The sequence below is a fragment of the Harmonia axyridis genome, chromosome 2 (assembly GCF_914767665.1).
Source record: "Harmonia axyridis chromosome 2, icHarAxyr1.1, whole genome shotgun sequence".
NCBI classification, from domain to species: domain Eukaryota; kingdom Metazoa; phylum Arthropoda; class Insecta; order Coleoptera; family Coccinellidae; genus Harmonia; species Harmonia axyridis.
Window position 1 is genome coordinate 25429512 of NC_059502.1, and position 17387 is coordinate 25446898.

A 17387-nucleotide genomic window follows, 5' to 3' on the forward strand; every position below is an offset into this window, starting at 1 on the left:
AACTTTTTCTCTCTTAGAATATAGATATTATATAGATTATTAATGTTCTAAGATTTCTCTCGTTGGGTATGGGCCAGTGTTCTTATTATAGGACTCCTATAATAAGGGTTCTTATTATAGGACTCATACTATAATAAGAACCCTGGGTATGGGCATAGACAAATGGGCCCATTCCTTCGTTCGGGTATCTTCGGGAATTTTGGCTTCGAACTTCATGTAGAACTCCTGTAGATTTTTGTTTGTGCGAGCAGGACAGCAGGTGTGTTTTCTATGGTTTTGAATGCCGCTAGCCTGCTGAGGTTAGCCCTCTGACAGTTGCGAGTTGATGATGTTTAATACATAAAGAATGGCTGTGGCGGTGTTGGATTCTAATAATGTAGATATTAAAATGGATAATATAATAAATAAATCCAATTTGGAAAAAATAGAAAGGTATATAATTAGTGATCGTCTTATAATTGATCACTTCACTTCTATACTTAGCTTTACCTCAATCAAATCGAGGCATCTTTATGAATCGATATCTGAATTAATTTTTTTCAGTTTTTTGAACGATCCACAATATAAAGAAGTCCTGGAAAGCTCAGCTAATTATAACACGAGACTATGTATAGAAAGAAGATTACGTCTTCCATTTATCGATACACAAACTGGAGTAGCACAAAATCATTCTTCGTTATTTATGCATCCTAGACAAAGAATTCCAGGTTTGTTGCCGGGTCAAATTTATTCTTACCCCAGACCTAGATGGAGAAAGAAAAGAAGACAATATCTTACTATGAATTCGAGAACATTTGCTAGAGCAGCTGATTCTATATTAGATGAAGGAGAAGTACATAGCATTTCTCAAGTAGAGAACCCTGCATTACAAGACACCGATAGTAAAGATAGTCAATTATTAAAAGATGAAGTACCTAAGGTAGAATCATTTGACAAATATGTGAAAATATTATTAATATTATGATGTATATTGTGATTTATATTTTTAAGCTAACATGTAATATTTATTTGATTGGATATTTTGTTTTAGGAATGGTATTATGATGAACAAGATATGTTAGAAATGGAAGCATATGATGAACCCGATCCTGACTCAGACTTAGATTATGAAGAAACCTACAAAAAAGGAAGGAAGAAAAAAGGAACAGGAAGGGTAAAACATGTAAATTTTGTATATATTTGTGTTTAGAATAATTATGTTAAACAGGGAAGAGGGACCGACTCACCTAGTACACCAGGACGCAAAAAAGGTGCAGCAGGAGGGGGTAGGGGAAGAAAAAAAGGGGGACATAGTTTTGAACCCACCCCCGGAGATCCAGATAAACCATTTGCTTGTGAACGTAAGTTATTTATTCTTTTAAATAATGTGTAATCAATGTATGACTGAACGAGAAACCTTACTTGGGAAGTATTCGTCTTTGATTCAATCTTATGCATTACCACACCTTTTTTCTAAGTAAAGATACCCCTAATTGTTCTTAAAATATTAAAAAAAATATCATTATTGAATATTTTTTGTAACAAGTTATTTTCTTATTATTCAAACTTTTTTCTTCAGTTATTCAGAATTTCATCTTCAGTTCTGGTAATGGTTCTAGATTGAATTAAAGTATGGAAATATACAAGTATAAAGGCTTGGGATAACATTTGTAATGGGCATTTTCAGTTCTGTCGACACTATCTAATATTTTTCATTATTGAAACAACAATAGGAGTATGCAAAAATTTATTTAGTATATTTAAAGATTGCAATAAGCTAGTAATCATATTGAAAAACTAGAGCACTAATAAAAATAAAATTGGGTTAGGTATCTATGGTGTTAAATGGACTTTAAGATTTTTGAAATAAATTACCTAAAAACAATTAAAAAACCTGTAGTCTTAGTCCTAACAAGCTGTTTGATATTTTGATGAAAAATCTAGGTTCACCTAGATTGTTAGTTCTAGAAACTATGTGAATAGGGTACATTTGGCAGCCTTTCAACCAAACATTTGAAATTAATAAAATGGATGAATGACCAGTCGTGCAAGAAAAAAATAATTTATGTTAAAAAATAGTCCAGTGACCAGTCATACATTATATCATAGAAACACTGGAAATTCCTTCTACTAACTAGATCGATTCAATAAAAATCAAAAGTTGAATTGGTTATTAAAATGGCCAACAATTTGACCTATTTTTTTCTGAAAATTACTGTAAATGCCCAAAAGATCATTAAAAACATTGGGGCTTGATGCATCTGATAAGAGTATTTTTATGTGGAAATATTTTCTTTTTTTTCAAAGAATAACATTTTCTATTATTCAGCATATTTACATTATGAATAGTGTGCAATATAATTTATTTGCAAATAGTAAAAACGGAATAATTTTATTTAACCAACAACAATAAATTACTAAATATCTGATGAGTAGTACCTTTATTTTTGTATTACAATCATACATATAGAAGCACATCCACTGGTGGTAAAGCTAGGCTTACTGAAGGTTGCAGTTTCAGGAGGAAGCCCCATTAACATGTACAAGTAATAAATAAGAAGCGATGAATTTCAGGAAAAGATTAATTCCTTACTTAATTAAAATGTAGTTTATAACGAAGTACAATGTTGGTTAGAATGAAGTTGAATTGTTTCAGAAAGTAACTTGAGAAGTATAATAAAATAAGATAACAATATTTTTAGACTTTTTGAAAAAAGGGCAGCCAATGAAGTGATGATTTAATTTGAAAGTGTTAATTTTAAGTATGTACAATATTTTTTTAAATTCAAGGAAACATAAATCTATCGCTAACCTTACAGGAATAATTTATTCAAAATTATCAAATCAAGGGAATGTGTACTATCCAACTTTATTGTGTCAGCCATTCAGATGAAATTTTTTTTGAAATACTCTTTCTTTGCCATACAAATTTTTTTATCATTTGTACCAAGCTTCAAAAGATGCATGTTAGAATTTCAGAACATAGAGTTAAGTCTGGATTGAGATAATGAAAAGCAAGATTCGTGTATTGATTAAACAGTTTTTTGATGGGAAAAAATACTGTGCAATCAAAGCAATGACTTGATAAATGTTATTCAGGCTTCGCTCCATCGACAAAAACGATAAAAAGGTATTATGCTTAATTTAAATTTGGCTTTAATGAAGAAGTGATTGCCGAGGTTGATGCCGATTTCAAAAGCAAAGAGGAATCTTTGTACAGAAAAGATATTGGAAAGTTAGAGTAGGGTTAGAGAACATGTATCGCTTTTTAAGGTGACTGTTAACAAATAAAGTTGAATTTTCAAGAAAAAATGTGTTCTTACTGTTTAGGCCTGGGACCTATTGAATGAAGTTCCAGATATATTAAGTTTTTATTATATTATATTGCACACTTTGTCCATATCTCATGAAATGCATTATCTGTAAAAACTGAAAATATGTATACAATATTATAATCTATGAGGGTATTAGGTATATACATCCTTGAAAAAGAAAGTCCAGGAAATACTCTATATATAAAAAAATTCTTATCAGATATCCTTTGAAATCTTTACCCTTCAACCTTTATACAAAAATAAATTCTATTTGGAAATTTTCTATTAAGGTTTCTCAGCTTGAGCATGTCAGAATGTATAGTGAATCAGGGGATAACTAGAGACCAGGAGAAACTTTTCTGATTCATTATTCTTTTTATCCCTGGTTTGTTATTCAGATATTATCTCTAAATCTATGAGGTATCTTTTAGTAAGAGCTTGCTGCTTAGTACAGAGAGCTTTTCAAATTGTAAATAGACAGGGACTCGAACCGAAAGATATTTTAATTATAAAAAACAGAAAGATTTAAATTGAACCGAAATTAATTTCAGTTTTTTTGAGTTCCAATTAGTAAAAATTAGGTATTAAGATTTTTATCATTTTTGATATTGAACTGAATTTTGGATACAAATACATCAGGTTATGGTAATACAAAGAAAGGAATATTAAATTTCATCATTTCCATTCGAAAATATTAATCGAATTATTTTAGAATTTTCATGTATCTAATTAACTTGTAAATTCTTTTTGAGGTGATTGTTTTCACTTTCATACTAATGATTTTCCAGTGTCACATTCTAATAATTATATAATATTATAATGAATGCAAATATAAGTTATTCCAGTAGATCTGGATTTCATAAACTTCCTTTCTGCATGTTGTAGACTTTACAATGTAATAATAATTTTCGGCAATTTTACAATTAGGAATTTAAATGATTAGTTTCTAACATATAATTTCTAATGTCTGGCAGATTTCAAACTACTTATCATATATTTTAAGTCAGGATTTTCGGAAATTACAATACAATATACAAAATATACAGTACAATATTCAATCATTCAATGAAATGCTAAATTCTTACGATAATACTTATTATTTTTATGAAAATGAATGTTTGTATTTTTGAACGGAAATGATACTATTCTAGTTATTTTCTTGTTGAAATATCAGATCAAGAATTGAACATTTGTTAAAAATCAATAATCATCAATTATAAAATAGATTTGTGGTACAAGTAATTGAAAATTTTATATTTTACATTCTAATTCTTATTAAGAAATATTATCTTTTATCTTCTATTCCTAATTCAATGCAAAAGAAGAGAATGAAATGATTTCGGTTCGGGTTCGCAGCATTGGGCTGGTTGTATGTTTGGATCTGATTGCTGTTAAATAAGTGCTTTGTCCCTCTTTTCAATTATTTTTTATTTCTCTCATTCGGTTCTGGTCCCTGAAATCAATCATGTGACAATCTTCTGAATTTTGTTGTTTGGTAATCTGCACAGAAATAGTCAAATCTGTAGCTTAACAGTTTTATTGCTTCCATACTAACTTTCAATTTATTCTCATATACTAAATTCTGGTAGGTACAACAGCATTGTCAATTTATATTTATGCTTCGATTTGTTTTGAACAGGTGTCAGAAAGATAGCAATAACAGAAAATAATGTTGTATCAACATCAAGAAATTCAGAAGATTATCAGTGATCGATCATCATATTCATGTTAGCCACTATGTTGATTCAATGTTGAAATATTATTTGGTTGAATTTCAAAGACTCATTTGAAAATGATTTCACTGTTTTTGATGCTGGTGATTCAAACCAACTTTATTTATGTCCGAAAGTGTTGAATAATTTTAAATATTCATTTTTGGCTTTAGGTGATCTACAGTGTTTTCAAGTCATCAAATCATTCTTGAATTTATAGTCATCTTTTAAATTTCATGTTTCTACTTCCTTATATCTTATTTTATTCAAAGTAAATACGAATATTCATGAATTTTATCTCGCATATCTATTATCATAAATTATCTTATTTCAATATATTCTCTCGTTTCGTTTGATTCAATAACTTTCTTTTCTCAAATGAATTCACGGACATCAATCACTTTTTCCTCCATTTGTGGTATTTATATATTTTTTTTTCAGAGTCTCATTAATTCATATTGAATGAACTAATTACATTTTAATAGTATATCCCTATATACATACTAGTATAAAGGGTTTTCGGCAGAACGTTGAACATACAAAAATAGGAGGTAGGTTGGGTTGTTTGCCCAAAGATCTGACCTAGATCCCAAGAATATTTTTATCTGTTTTTTTTTTAATTTTCGGAATTTTAAATGCAAGGCGAAGTTGATCTCAAAGATTTTGGCTACCTCTTTTTTTATAAATTGAGGATCCATAACTGTGTTTCTATCAATAAGCTGCAACAAATATCAATTTTAAAAAACTTATTAACCATTAAGATTTGAATAAAAAAATATTTCCAGAAAAGTATGCCAAAACTCAACAACTATCATAATAAAAAAAAATCTTGGGGCATAGGTAAACTCTTTTGGGCTGAGTAGCTGGCAGAGGACACCACCTACCTTCCATTTTCGTATGTACCACGTACCGCCGAACACTCGTATTAATGTTGAACCAAAAAGACACTTTTTTTGTAATTTGTATCCTCCAGAAGTCTCTCACTGTTTCTTTAAATTCTAATATTTTTCATTCTTCTATTAGAATTTTTGGCACATCCTCTAACTTGAAACTTCTACCTTCTATATGTTTCGATGCTGAATTTATTGATGAATATCTGATTGAACCTAAAAGGGATATGTGTTTGAATTAAGTTATTTCGAATTTAGTAATTTTTTTTGGTTGGGGCTTCGATATTGTGGCTAACGATGAAAACTTTGATGATGTATATTCGAAAGAAATTGCCTCAGATAAAAATCATATGAGTAGGCATTACCTTTTAGTTTCTTCTTTTGTTTAAAAAAATTTCAGTGTGTGGAGCGCGTTACAAGACAAGGCCAGGGTTGACGTACCACTATGGCCACTCTCACAAAGAGGGCGCTAGCGACGATAATTCGCGTGACAGTAACGCCTCAACCCTAACTCCAATGAACGTGGCTATGCCACCAGCAGCAGGCCCGTCAGGTATGCCTGTACCCTTTCCAGGCGTGCCTGGTCAGGGTTTACAGCCCATACAAGGCAGTGCGGGGGGCAATAATATGGGAGGGTTGGGGGAAGTGGCGCCACCAGTGCAGCAGCATGGGGGGCAGCCGAGTCCAGGACAGGTGTACCAAGATAGTTATGTTTCCTTTCTGAACCAGACACCCGGTACTAAATTTTACCTTTTGATAATTTTATTTTTTTGTGATCACCAGATGGTTTCTCCTTTTGATTTATACTATTTTGCTTGCATGGTAGAAATATTTATTCTGTTCGTTTTAGTTTTTATATTCTTTACTTTAGATTTTCTGTTTCTTCTTTCCTCAAGTTTCGAGCATGAGCTTGCTTTCAGTTTGTGAAGAAATAATTCAAGTTAATTAAATGATTTGATATATCTATGTATCTACTATATAAACCAAGATACATGACCTCAAAGTGTTATTGAATACTAACAAATAATTCTAAAATTGTGATATCTAAAGAAAATTTTATATTCTACTTCAGTTATTTCATAATATTTGAATATTGGATGCAATCAAACCGTTATAATTTAATGAAAATATATTTTTTGTGATAAAGATTACCATATTTGAATTTTGTGGACGTGATATACTTGATACAGGAAAATTTTTGGAAGGGATAATTGAGCTGTTTCCATTATGTTCAGGGTTAGTCATCACCATTGTTACGGCAATCATTCACCTGATGTTTTGAAGATGATGGTCATGAGAAATACTAATTTCCTAATTTATTCTTTGTGGACTTGGAGTTCCAATAATGAAACTCGAACTTTTAATATATCACATATATAACCCAATAAAAAACAACCTAATAAAACTACAACCTAACTTAAACACAACCTTCTCGGATTTTTTGAAAATTCTTTGACTACCTTGTTGTGAAGTTTTCACTGAGTGCTTTATGATGAATGCTCTTCATCGCCAAACTGTTAAGCTGGCTCTCAACCATCAACTCCATAGCCAAGTCTTAATTCTTCGCAGGGTGCTGAATGATCGCTGATAGTGCAAGTAGTGCACGGTAGAGCGATCAAAATTTCCAAAGCCTTTTCCATCTCAGGAAAAAAGTCCGGGACAGTGCTTCTAATTCTATTTCTAGTCCGTGCTTTTCTGCGTTACTTAAGGCATTATTATTTCCTCAGTTAATTTTTCTGCATCATCACAGTGAAGCACCTTTTGAAGCAGCGGCGTGTAGCTGGAAAGCATTCTTCGGGATAAAGTTTCTAGTGCCTCCATTATCGTCGGGAAATTTTCTTCGAAAACTCTGATGGTTTTGTGTTAATCATCAGGTTCAGTTTATGTGACGCTTAATGGAAAAACAAAGCAATAACCATCAAAAGACCAAATTGGGAGTTGCCAAATGCCTAATTGATAGAGCAACAAAGTATGCTCCCCAAAAATAGGAATTGCTATTCCAAGAATATACTTGAAACTGTCAGAAGAGCAAGAAAAAACTGTATTGAGCTCGAACAGAACCTAGCCAACAAAATGATAACCAACAGCATTCCATATGCAAAGGGGGAATAACAGGAGAATTGGTAACAGGTCCAATGTGGAAACAGGCAACTAACCTCATCAAGGTAAACTGGATAATATTAACCAACTAATCATGGGATTCAGTCTTTATTTGATGGAAACTCATTATCAGATAATATAAAACAAAGTGTATATATTTTTTTAAATTATTTTGTTTTATTTCATTTGATCAACCCAAGATTATTAGTAATTATTATTATTATTAGAAAGTAGATTAGTTTATTAGGTAAAAAATAAACTTTCTTTCTTTTTTTCGATTGCATATTTGAAATACCATGTGAAAATGCGACCCACATTGGGGAGATTGGAATCAAGAACATAGAATTTAATGGGATGAAACTTTGTTATATCAAAGGAAGAAAAATGAAGTCAAAAGAAATTGAAAGAAGTCTTCATGATAATTTCTCCAAAACCCATCACGACGCCATATCTGGAAGTAAAAGAAGTCTGTAAATCTATACTCAGAACCAATCTGATAAAACGAATTCAAATGATGGTGCAATGCTTGACACTCTACAACCACAAACTAGAATAGAATTCTGATATCTGCGCTCTATCGGAAATAATGTAACTCTTATAGTTCATCATCTGTTTTGGTAGCGGTTTTGCAACAAGAAATACCCGGGTTCAAACTCCGATACCTAATTGGAAAGGTATGGGAACATCAAATCCAGACAGAACAAGTCTGTCGATTGTTCCTTCTCAGGACCATTACCCTAAATCGCTCCTTCTCAGAACCATTTCCCTAAAGACGACAGGCGAATGCTTGCCCAAACGTTTTTAATAAACTAAGCCTAGAGATAATGTAAACGGCCCAAATAACCCTTCCACTATATTTAAATTAATTAAAAGCAAAAAAAAAAAAGTTGATCAATAATGCTATGCCGAATTTAAGAAAAGTATTCAATATAACTTTTGCAGCATATATCTCATTCTTGGTACCAATAAGCCAGATTTTTTTATATTGGTTGAATATGTGTAATATTCAAATGATCGTATAGTGTATTATTAATTTTTTTTAATGCTATTTTGATTGAATAAGATATTTAATAATTATATAGGGTCCTGCAACAATGAGGCGGTGAACCATATACTCCAGTTGGGGAAGAGATAGAAATCTAACTTTTTTAGAGTTACGTTATTGCTTGAGCACTATGTAATACAAATATTTTCGACTATACATGGTTTTCGGTTTACAACTAGACCGTCTAGTTTACAACTAGACCTTGGTTTTTTCACTGGGAAACCAATTTTTCTTCTAGATATTTAGCATAACAGATGTTTTCAATATTAGTTACTCGCAATATTTTATACTATAGAATTATGGTAAGGCCAATTGGAATTTATTTCTGATCAAATATTATTTATGAATTATTCTCTTGAACGGTATATCTGAAATGGACGAGTGATACACAAGGGTATGAAAAAACTTGCCAAATTTTGCAGGATTTTCATTATTTTTAAATGAATATCCTGTTCATTATCGATTTATAAAATAAACATAACAAAAGTTATACAGTGCTGCTTGTACGAAAAATGCTTATTTGAGCAAAACTGGACAACTTATACTAATATCGCAAAACATACCTTTTCTCTATTTCAGTATCGTAATGAGTTCATTACAGTTCTAAAAACAGTGCTGTAATGAACTCATTACAGCATCGTTTTCAGTTTTATTTTTCGTTTTGTGGTTGTCTATACTGACTTCCAATCCTATCAAATTTCAACAAACGTTAATAATTGTCAATATAATATAATTTGGATATAGTGAAATGATTTGCAACATTGCCAACATTATTCGCAATTTCTCTTAATTCTGGAGGTGTTAAATCGATTTCGTCAGACATAATTGATGAATTTAATGCGTAATTGTAAATTATTTCAAAATTCGAAACGTACGATTCATATTCAAATTCCGTAATCTGTCAATTTTTGTAACAGTCACACCAACTGCCAATATACAATACAACAGTTACTAGGATATATAATCTGAATTTTTCATTGAATTTCGACATTATTTCACAAAACTTGTGAAATAGAGAAAATATCATCTAATACTCGTTGCAAAAGGCAATTCCAACACTCATGCGTTCGAAAACTTGATCCTTCGTCGCTCGTTTTCGAATTTCGTATTCGTGCTGGAATAGGAGCCCATTCTGCAACTTGTTTCAGAATATAATATACTATAATTACATACTCGTAGTGCCCAAGCAATAAGGTAACTATAAAAAGATCTATTTCTTTCCCATGGAATACCAAGTCACTCTTACAGGAACCCTGTACATAATATTTTGTGTTATCATCAGATCACACAGCTTTGATTTGGTTTTGTCTTGTAAAATTTTCATTCAATAAAAACTAAGAGACACCATTTGAACTAACTGTAGAAAGTTATGTCGTAAAGTCGAATGTTTTTATATGTTTTATTTTGAAAAATAACGTTAAATTTCAAATTTGGATACTCAGACTCAGTCGTTTCTCCAACTTAAGCTTTCAAAAGACTTGCATGAGTTCAGATAATTTTTTTGTTTTGTATTTAATATTATAATTTATTCAAGTATAAAAAATATTCATGGCTGTGAATTCTTGTGATAATTTAACATTTTATAATTGAATATTACAATGAGTTTGAAAATGATTTAATTCAATAATAACTATCATCAATTCATATTTGATAGAAGAGAAAAATACAATTTCATTCAACAGTTTATTGAACATAATGTTTTTTGAATTGAATTAAAAAGTGATGAATTGAAAAACGTTTTATTTATTTTCTTTTATTTTCCTTAGGGTCTCAACCAAGGGCTCGTAACCGATCTGGTCAACCTGTGCCACCAGCAGGAGGAACAGGTATTCAGCAACCCCCAATGACTATCCCACAAGCGGCTCCGCTCCCTCCAAATCTACCCCCCTCACAACCGCCAGTGCCATCTATACCACAACATCCACCAACAAACATCTCAACTGAAGAACCCCAAATGCCTGTTCTTCCACCAGAGAATCCTATTGAACCTCCTTCGACAGTGCCACCAGAGGGTCCTCCTAAAGATGGACCCCCGAAAGGAGGTCCCAGTCCTTATTGTGACTTTTGCCTAGGCGATAGCAGGGAGAATAAAAAGACAGGATGTGCAGAGGAACTTGTTTCTTGTTCAGATTGTGGACGATCAGGTAAGAATGGAGCTGTTGACACTTTGGAAGCGTCTAAGAAGGGACGTAGAAAAAAGTAGGCTTGTATCATTTCAATACACATCATAATGTGTAAGTTCTGAATGTTTAGTGATGATGGCTTATAGTAGGATAGCTGCCTGGTGTTTGAGGGCAGACATTATTGGCAAGATTTAATTTTTTTTGCAAAAAAAGTTTCTTAGGCATTTTGGAATTTTTGTTTATTCATATCTACACTATTATCGAAGAGTATAAGAATAAAAATCCAGATAATTTGACTTGTTAAAAAATTTGGCCAGGCATTTTCAAAATTGTTTTTCGAACAACACAACAACAAACGCAATTTATTGACCAAAGGCCAATTGGCCATCGACAGTATTAGTCCTGCAGCCAGGCGAATTAACAAAAATATAATTATTCGATTTAATAAATATAATATGTCTGTAGGTTACTAATTTGATAATTTGAGTTACATTAAGGTATAAAAAAAAAGTTAGAAACTAGAGGTGAATCAATCAAGGACTAATTAAACATATAAGGTGGACATCAGCAACTCCCATATACTGAGTGGGCAGGACTCTCACTAAACTCCACAATATGTTCTTTGACTGTTTTTAGTGGGTATTTTGCTTTAGAACTGGAATGCTGGCTTTGTTGGCTCAAGTGTGGTCCCAGTATTTCCCAGTTGTGCGGCCTTTGGGATTGTTTTTCGATAAATTCCAAAAAATTCATTTTACGCACGCTGCGATTTTAACACCATAAAGTGAGTAGAAACTGTTGTTAATTAGAAAAGGGCGGAACATTTAGCCGGTTTTCCAAGTCTCAAGGCGACAAAGAAGATGAGTAAAAGTGCGGGGGAACAGCTATTGGCTTGGGAGGTTTCTAGAGATTTTCGTTTTTTTTTTGACGAAAATAGAATTTTTCGTTTTACGATATTTATAAAAGAAACGAAGTGCGTTTGTGATAAAACTTGGGTAGTATATCAAAATTCTATTCTTCTCCTTTCCAAATCCTTTCTGGAAATCCGCTTTTTAATCACATATCTTATACTGCTGAAATCACAGATGCCTAATATATATTTTTTGGAATTTATTGGAGAAAAATTTTGAAAATTCCAGTTAACCAGTTGAATGATCTGGCTTTTTATTTTTCTACTCTTTATAATAGAAAAAGATACCTAAGTTTCAAAATGCATTAAAAACTTACCCTCCAGCCAGGCTTGAACTTTTGTACTTGCTCACGATTAAGGAAGTGTTCTCAAAATTTCTCATCATGCCTAAAATACCTCCCTAAAATGGCAGACAGCTCTCGGACTATCATGTTTATGTTATAATTTTGATTGTCTAATATTTCCTTGAAGGGCATTGACTGCTGCGCTGATGTTAGTATTTCTTTCGAAGTAAAGTTTGATTGTTTTTATATACTTTTTGATAGTCTCAACCTCATCTCGAATAATCAAGAAGATTTTCTCATCATTTAAATTAAATACAAATTTTTTTTATGGTTTTTTGTTATCTGGTTGGTGGAAAGGAATTGTTGTTTTATTTTTTTTTATTTGCATACTAAAAGTCAAAATTCACTTATTTTATTGAAAAATGTGCTTAACTTTTTCATTTTTTGAGAAAATCATCGAGGTTAAAACGTTCTTTAATCTGATACGTTCCCTTTCATTTTCTACTTTCCATTCAGCAGTCAGTCGCATGCAGATATGTTTTTTGTTTATCGATGGATGAAATTTAATTTGTTGACAAACTTTAAATTAAAATTTATATAAATATTATGAATCCAAAGATTTATTTATTATTCACTGCTATATTAAATTTCTTATTAGATTTATGATATACTTTCAGTTCACATACTGTCTAAAATTTATTATATGAAAATTTTATTTATTTAGTTGCATTAGTTCACCTGAGGAAATGTTCAATTTTTAATTTTCTCTTTGAAATCAAGAAGGTTGAAACTCAATTGGAACTATGAACAGATCCTATTTGAATGTGTCGTTTACATATCTAAAGTATGCAAACTGCAATATCTAGAACAATATTTTCTATAAATATTCCTTTTTTTTTGGAAATAGTGAAAATGTGTGAATCAATTTTATTTCATTATTGGAAATAAGTGGAGATCACAATCAAAATTTTTTATGTTCTTGATATGGCATATGCATCCCTAAAGATTAGTTCTTAAGGTATTGAAATAATTAAAATAATAATAGGTGGACCAGTAATGGACAAATTTTGAAGTGATAAACTTATTTCAATTATAGCTGCCAAAATATGTACAAATTACTTCCATTAGGCAAGTGCTTTTTTCACCATTACAAAAATGTCATTGTGTGATAGTAGGTAATTTTTGAAGTGTTGATTGTTATAATTGGAATTGTGTTCATGATCATTCCGATTTTCATTCATTCAAATGGCATTGGGAAAGCTCTCAATTCAATTCATAATTTTCAGCAATTAATTTAAAGAAATATCGCATTTTTTCTGATTTATTTTTGTTGCTCAATAATCTATTTTATGATTATTACTGAATTGATGACAAATTTTTTTAAGATAAAATCGCGATTTACACTCCATATTTGAAATATCTTCAATTCCATAATGTGCTATATGTTCTATGGACTCACTAGGTTAGCCCAACAAAAATTTTGAATTATACAAGGGTTGGATACAGAGGATGAAAAAATATTTTCCTGTGAACTGTAACAGAAATGTTTCCTATATTTAATATAGTATCACCTAGAATAAGCATTTCAAATTTTTTTTTGGGCCAGCTTCTTTAGCGAAGAATTGTTATACACTGTTCTTTATTGATTTAATTTAAATAATTAGTTTTTTAAGCTCGAAATAATAGATTTCTTTGGTTTGAAATTGAACCAATTGTTTTTTCACAATCAGATTGATAAATTGCAAATATTGCAAATATTCTCAATAGTTTTTTGGAAATTCTGTAGAGCATTATTTATACATTCTAATTGTGACAAATTGATCTGTTTAATATATTCATCTTTTTTTTAAGATTCCAACATACAACTTTTAGTGACAAATATCACTATTTCGATATTTCAAAACATGAAAGTGTATTCCTGCCTTTCCAATTTTATATACATTCAAGACTGCTTTTTATTTTATCATAATGCATGTGAAACATGATCATTATTTGAAAGATTAGATCTGATTTTAGGGTATAATATACATCAAACTAAATATTATTAAGTAGCTTAAAAATACTTTGCAAATACTCTTGTTGAGTATATCAATAATTTTCAATTAGATTTTAATGATTATGGTGAGAACAGTTATTTTCCAAGGCAAATATGTGTAGACACAAATTATTGGTGCAATAAAATGTTGCCAAAATAAAATATTGTTGTTTATTCAGTGCTGAAGATAAGTGCACTTCAATTTATGTAAATTTTTTTCATAAAGTCTTTCCATTTATATCAAATAATGTGGTATTAATTATTTAAAAAAAATTACGTAACTTGGAAAGTCACTGTTCTTCTGCACTCTTTCCTTATATTATCCATTATTTTTCCTTGAAAATAATTTCTGGGTATTGTCAATTATTTCAATTTCGACTGTGAATTTTTCAAAAGAAATAATTTTGTCAGGATAGAATTTTTTTTTTTTTAAGTAATATGTACTTACAGAACAAGTCAATTATAAAAATTATATTTTAAGTGTTCAAGGCAGGAAATGTAAGGTTATCAGTATTTTTTTTTTCAATTTCTCTTCAGAATGAAACTTGTTTTCTGACGTGGGCTATTGAATACTTTATGTGTTATGATAAGAACTAATCTGAATATCAGGTATGCCAATTTTAAGGTAGGTAGTAATTGTTATTCTCAGTTCTATTTCATCGACTAGGAAGATCATCCACATACTAAAATGAAGAGCAACCAAATGGAATAATTCGCAAACCTAGTTTTCACATATTTTTGTATTTGAATTTATTGTAATTCATTAGAATTGAATAATGTTTTTTTGATATTTTCAACAATAACAATAAGTACCATTTGCTTCAGGTCATCCAAGTTGCCTTCAGTTCACTCCAAATATGATGATTTCAGTGAAGAAATATAGATGGCAATGTATTGAATGTAAATGTTGCTCAGTTTGTGGAAATTCTGACAATGATGTAAGTTGATGTTTCTATATTTTTTGTGATATTTCACGATTATTTCTATAATTATATCTAACAAGCCCAAATTAGCACATGTTTATAGTTGTGTTGGAAGATACAATGATAGGGTCCTATTAGATGAATTTATACAAAGTTCAGTAATATGAACACCCTGTTATAATAGTTAATTATTATTTTCAATAATATGATAATTAAAGGTTCGAGTTAATCATTGAAATTTTTCATTTACTTATGAAGGCTCTAAATGCATGATAACGAGACTTCTGAGTGTTTAGAGAAATGGTTGTGTTCTGTGTAGGTTTGTTACTGATCCTATCATAACTTCAGGCCCATCACCGAAAATCCTTCATCTAACCATTGATTTTGACAAACAAATTAGGATTAAACAAGGTTCTTTCAGGAAAAGGAGTTGATAAAATAATCATAAGTATTCATACAATGTGCTTTTAGGTTGGCAACCAGAATAATCAATATCAAGTGTTCATTTGATACAAACATTTTTTTGGAGTGAAATTTTGTCATTTGAGATATCCTTTGATTTAAATTCAAAATGTATTAATTTCCCAATGAAGATAATTTATTGATAAATAGTGATTGCATAATTTTTTCTTAATTTTAGGACCAGTTGCTCTTTTGTGATGATTGCGATAGAGGGTACCACATGTATTGTCTAACTCCCCCTTTGGACAATCCTCCAGAAGGTTCATGGTCTTGTAAAGTTTGCGTAAATATATTTCATAAATGAGATATAAACCTGTTCAAATTCCTTAGAATTTTAGTACAAGTTTTCTGTAGATAATTCAACTTGTGTCATTGTTGAGTTCAACATTTTTCATTTTACACAAACTGTAAAGATTAAGTTCAAAGAATGAACAAAATAATTTAACATTTAAAAATTTAATTTGATAAGAATACTGATTTTGATACTTAATAAATTAACTTGAATATTTTTTGCTAATATTTAAAAGTCCACTAATGGTGCATGAATTTGGAAAAGGTCACAGATGTAATTTTGAATAAAATTTTAAAATATTTTCTGCTTTTGGATTAATGGACATCCTCATGTAATAAAAAAAGAACCATAACTTCTAGAAAGTAACAAAGAAATAAACTTTTAGGTAATAAAATGTGGCAGTAAACTTGAAATATTTTTTTTCATATTTTTAAAATCCAAGTAACAAGAAAAATGAATGAAATTCTTAAAAAATTTCCAAAGTACTCCTAAGTTTTGAACCCAAGGATATTATTATTATTATGATTGAATACATAGTAGAGGCTTTCAAGCCTATAAAACTCACTAGGAATAACTCAAATGATCATATCTTTAAAAAAAATATGTTAAAGACGATATCAATCAATTACTAGGGTGAATGCACTGGTTCTCGACCAGTTAACAGAAACATCGATTTCGAGCACGATTTTTTCACACATAAACTTATCAAATTTTAATGGTGTTGGTGTTCATCGATTCTTTGGCGAGTTTTAAATGATTTGTCATCTAATTTTAAGCGTTTTTTCCGCATTTAACTTTTGAAATGTGAAAACTTATAGAAAATCTCTATAACCTCGGTTCTCGACCACGCCGCAGAGTTCTCGACCATTTTTGTGTTAGTTTTCGACCACTAATAATAGTGGCCGCTCCACTTAAAAATTTTATAAAAAACTTTAGAGCGAGATGAGTGATTAGTACTTACTTTCGTACCGTACCATCGACATCACTACCTATCACTCAGATGGGTTTCAGATGAGGTAATCAAGTAAGAAACACTCGGAACGTAAAAAAAAATTATTTTGCAAAAGTTTCCACTTTCTATAAATATTTCAAAATAGCAACTCATACAACATTATTTGGTTATTTTGCTCTTAATATCTATTTAGAAACTAATGAGTGCATAAAATATAAAACACCCACCACCAGTGGTCGAGAATTAAGTACAATCAAATTGGTTCTCGACCGCGAATAAATAAAGGGTAGAAATAAGTGTTTCAACGTTAATTCGGTGGTCGCAAACTAATATTCACAAAGTAGATATATAAATGAATCAAGGTATCGA

The 17387-nt window shown here is 30.6% G+C and overlaps 1 protein-coding gene across 2 annotated transcripts; it reads left to right on the plus strand.

Annotated features, from left to right (window-relative positions):
- The first annotated feature begins 265 nt into the window (after positions 1 to 265).
- LOC123673948 (zinc finger protein ubi-d4 B) lies at positions 266 to 16366 on the plus strand. Of its 2 annotated transcripts, XM_045608728.1 has the most exons (8): positions 268 to 432; positions 544 to 919; positions 1031 to 1153; positions 1208 to 1340; positions 6296 to 6631; positions 10807 to 11184; positions 15215 to 15327; positions 15953 to 16366. In XM_045608728.1, the coding sequence occupies exons 1-8, from the start codon at positions 347 to 349 to the stop codon at positions 16076 to 16078; spliced, it is 1671 nt and encodes a 556-aa protein (XP_045464684.1). In that variant the 5' UTR covers positions 268 to 346; the 3' UTR covers positions 16079 to 16366. The 2 variants fall into 2 exon arrangements, with proteins under 2 accessions (XP_045464685.1, XP_045464684.1); XM_045608729.1 differs by lacking the exon at positions 6296 to 6631 and having other exon boundaries at positions 266 to 432.
- Positions 16367 to 17387: the final 1021 nt, after the last annotated feature.

Excerpts from the sequence above, each read along its gene's own strand:
- LOC123673948 (XM_045608728.1), top strand. The coding sequence starts at position 347 with ATGGCTGTGGCGGTGTTGGATTCTAATAATGTAGATATTAAAATGGAT. Across the intron at positions 1,341-6,295 it reads TAAACCATTTGCTTGTGAAC|TGTGTGGAGCGCGTTACAAG; the intron begins GTAAGTTATTTA and ends AAAAAATTTCAG. Across the intron at positions 6,632-10,806 it reads CTTTCTGAACCAGACACCCG|GGTCTCAACCAAGGGCTCGT; the intron begins GTACTAAATTTT and ends TATTTTCCTTAG.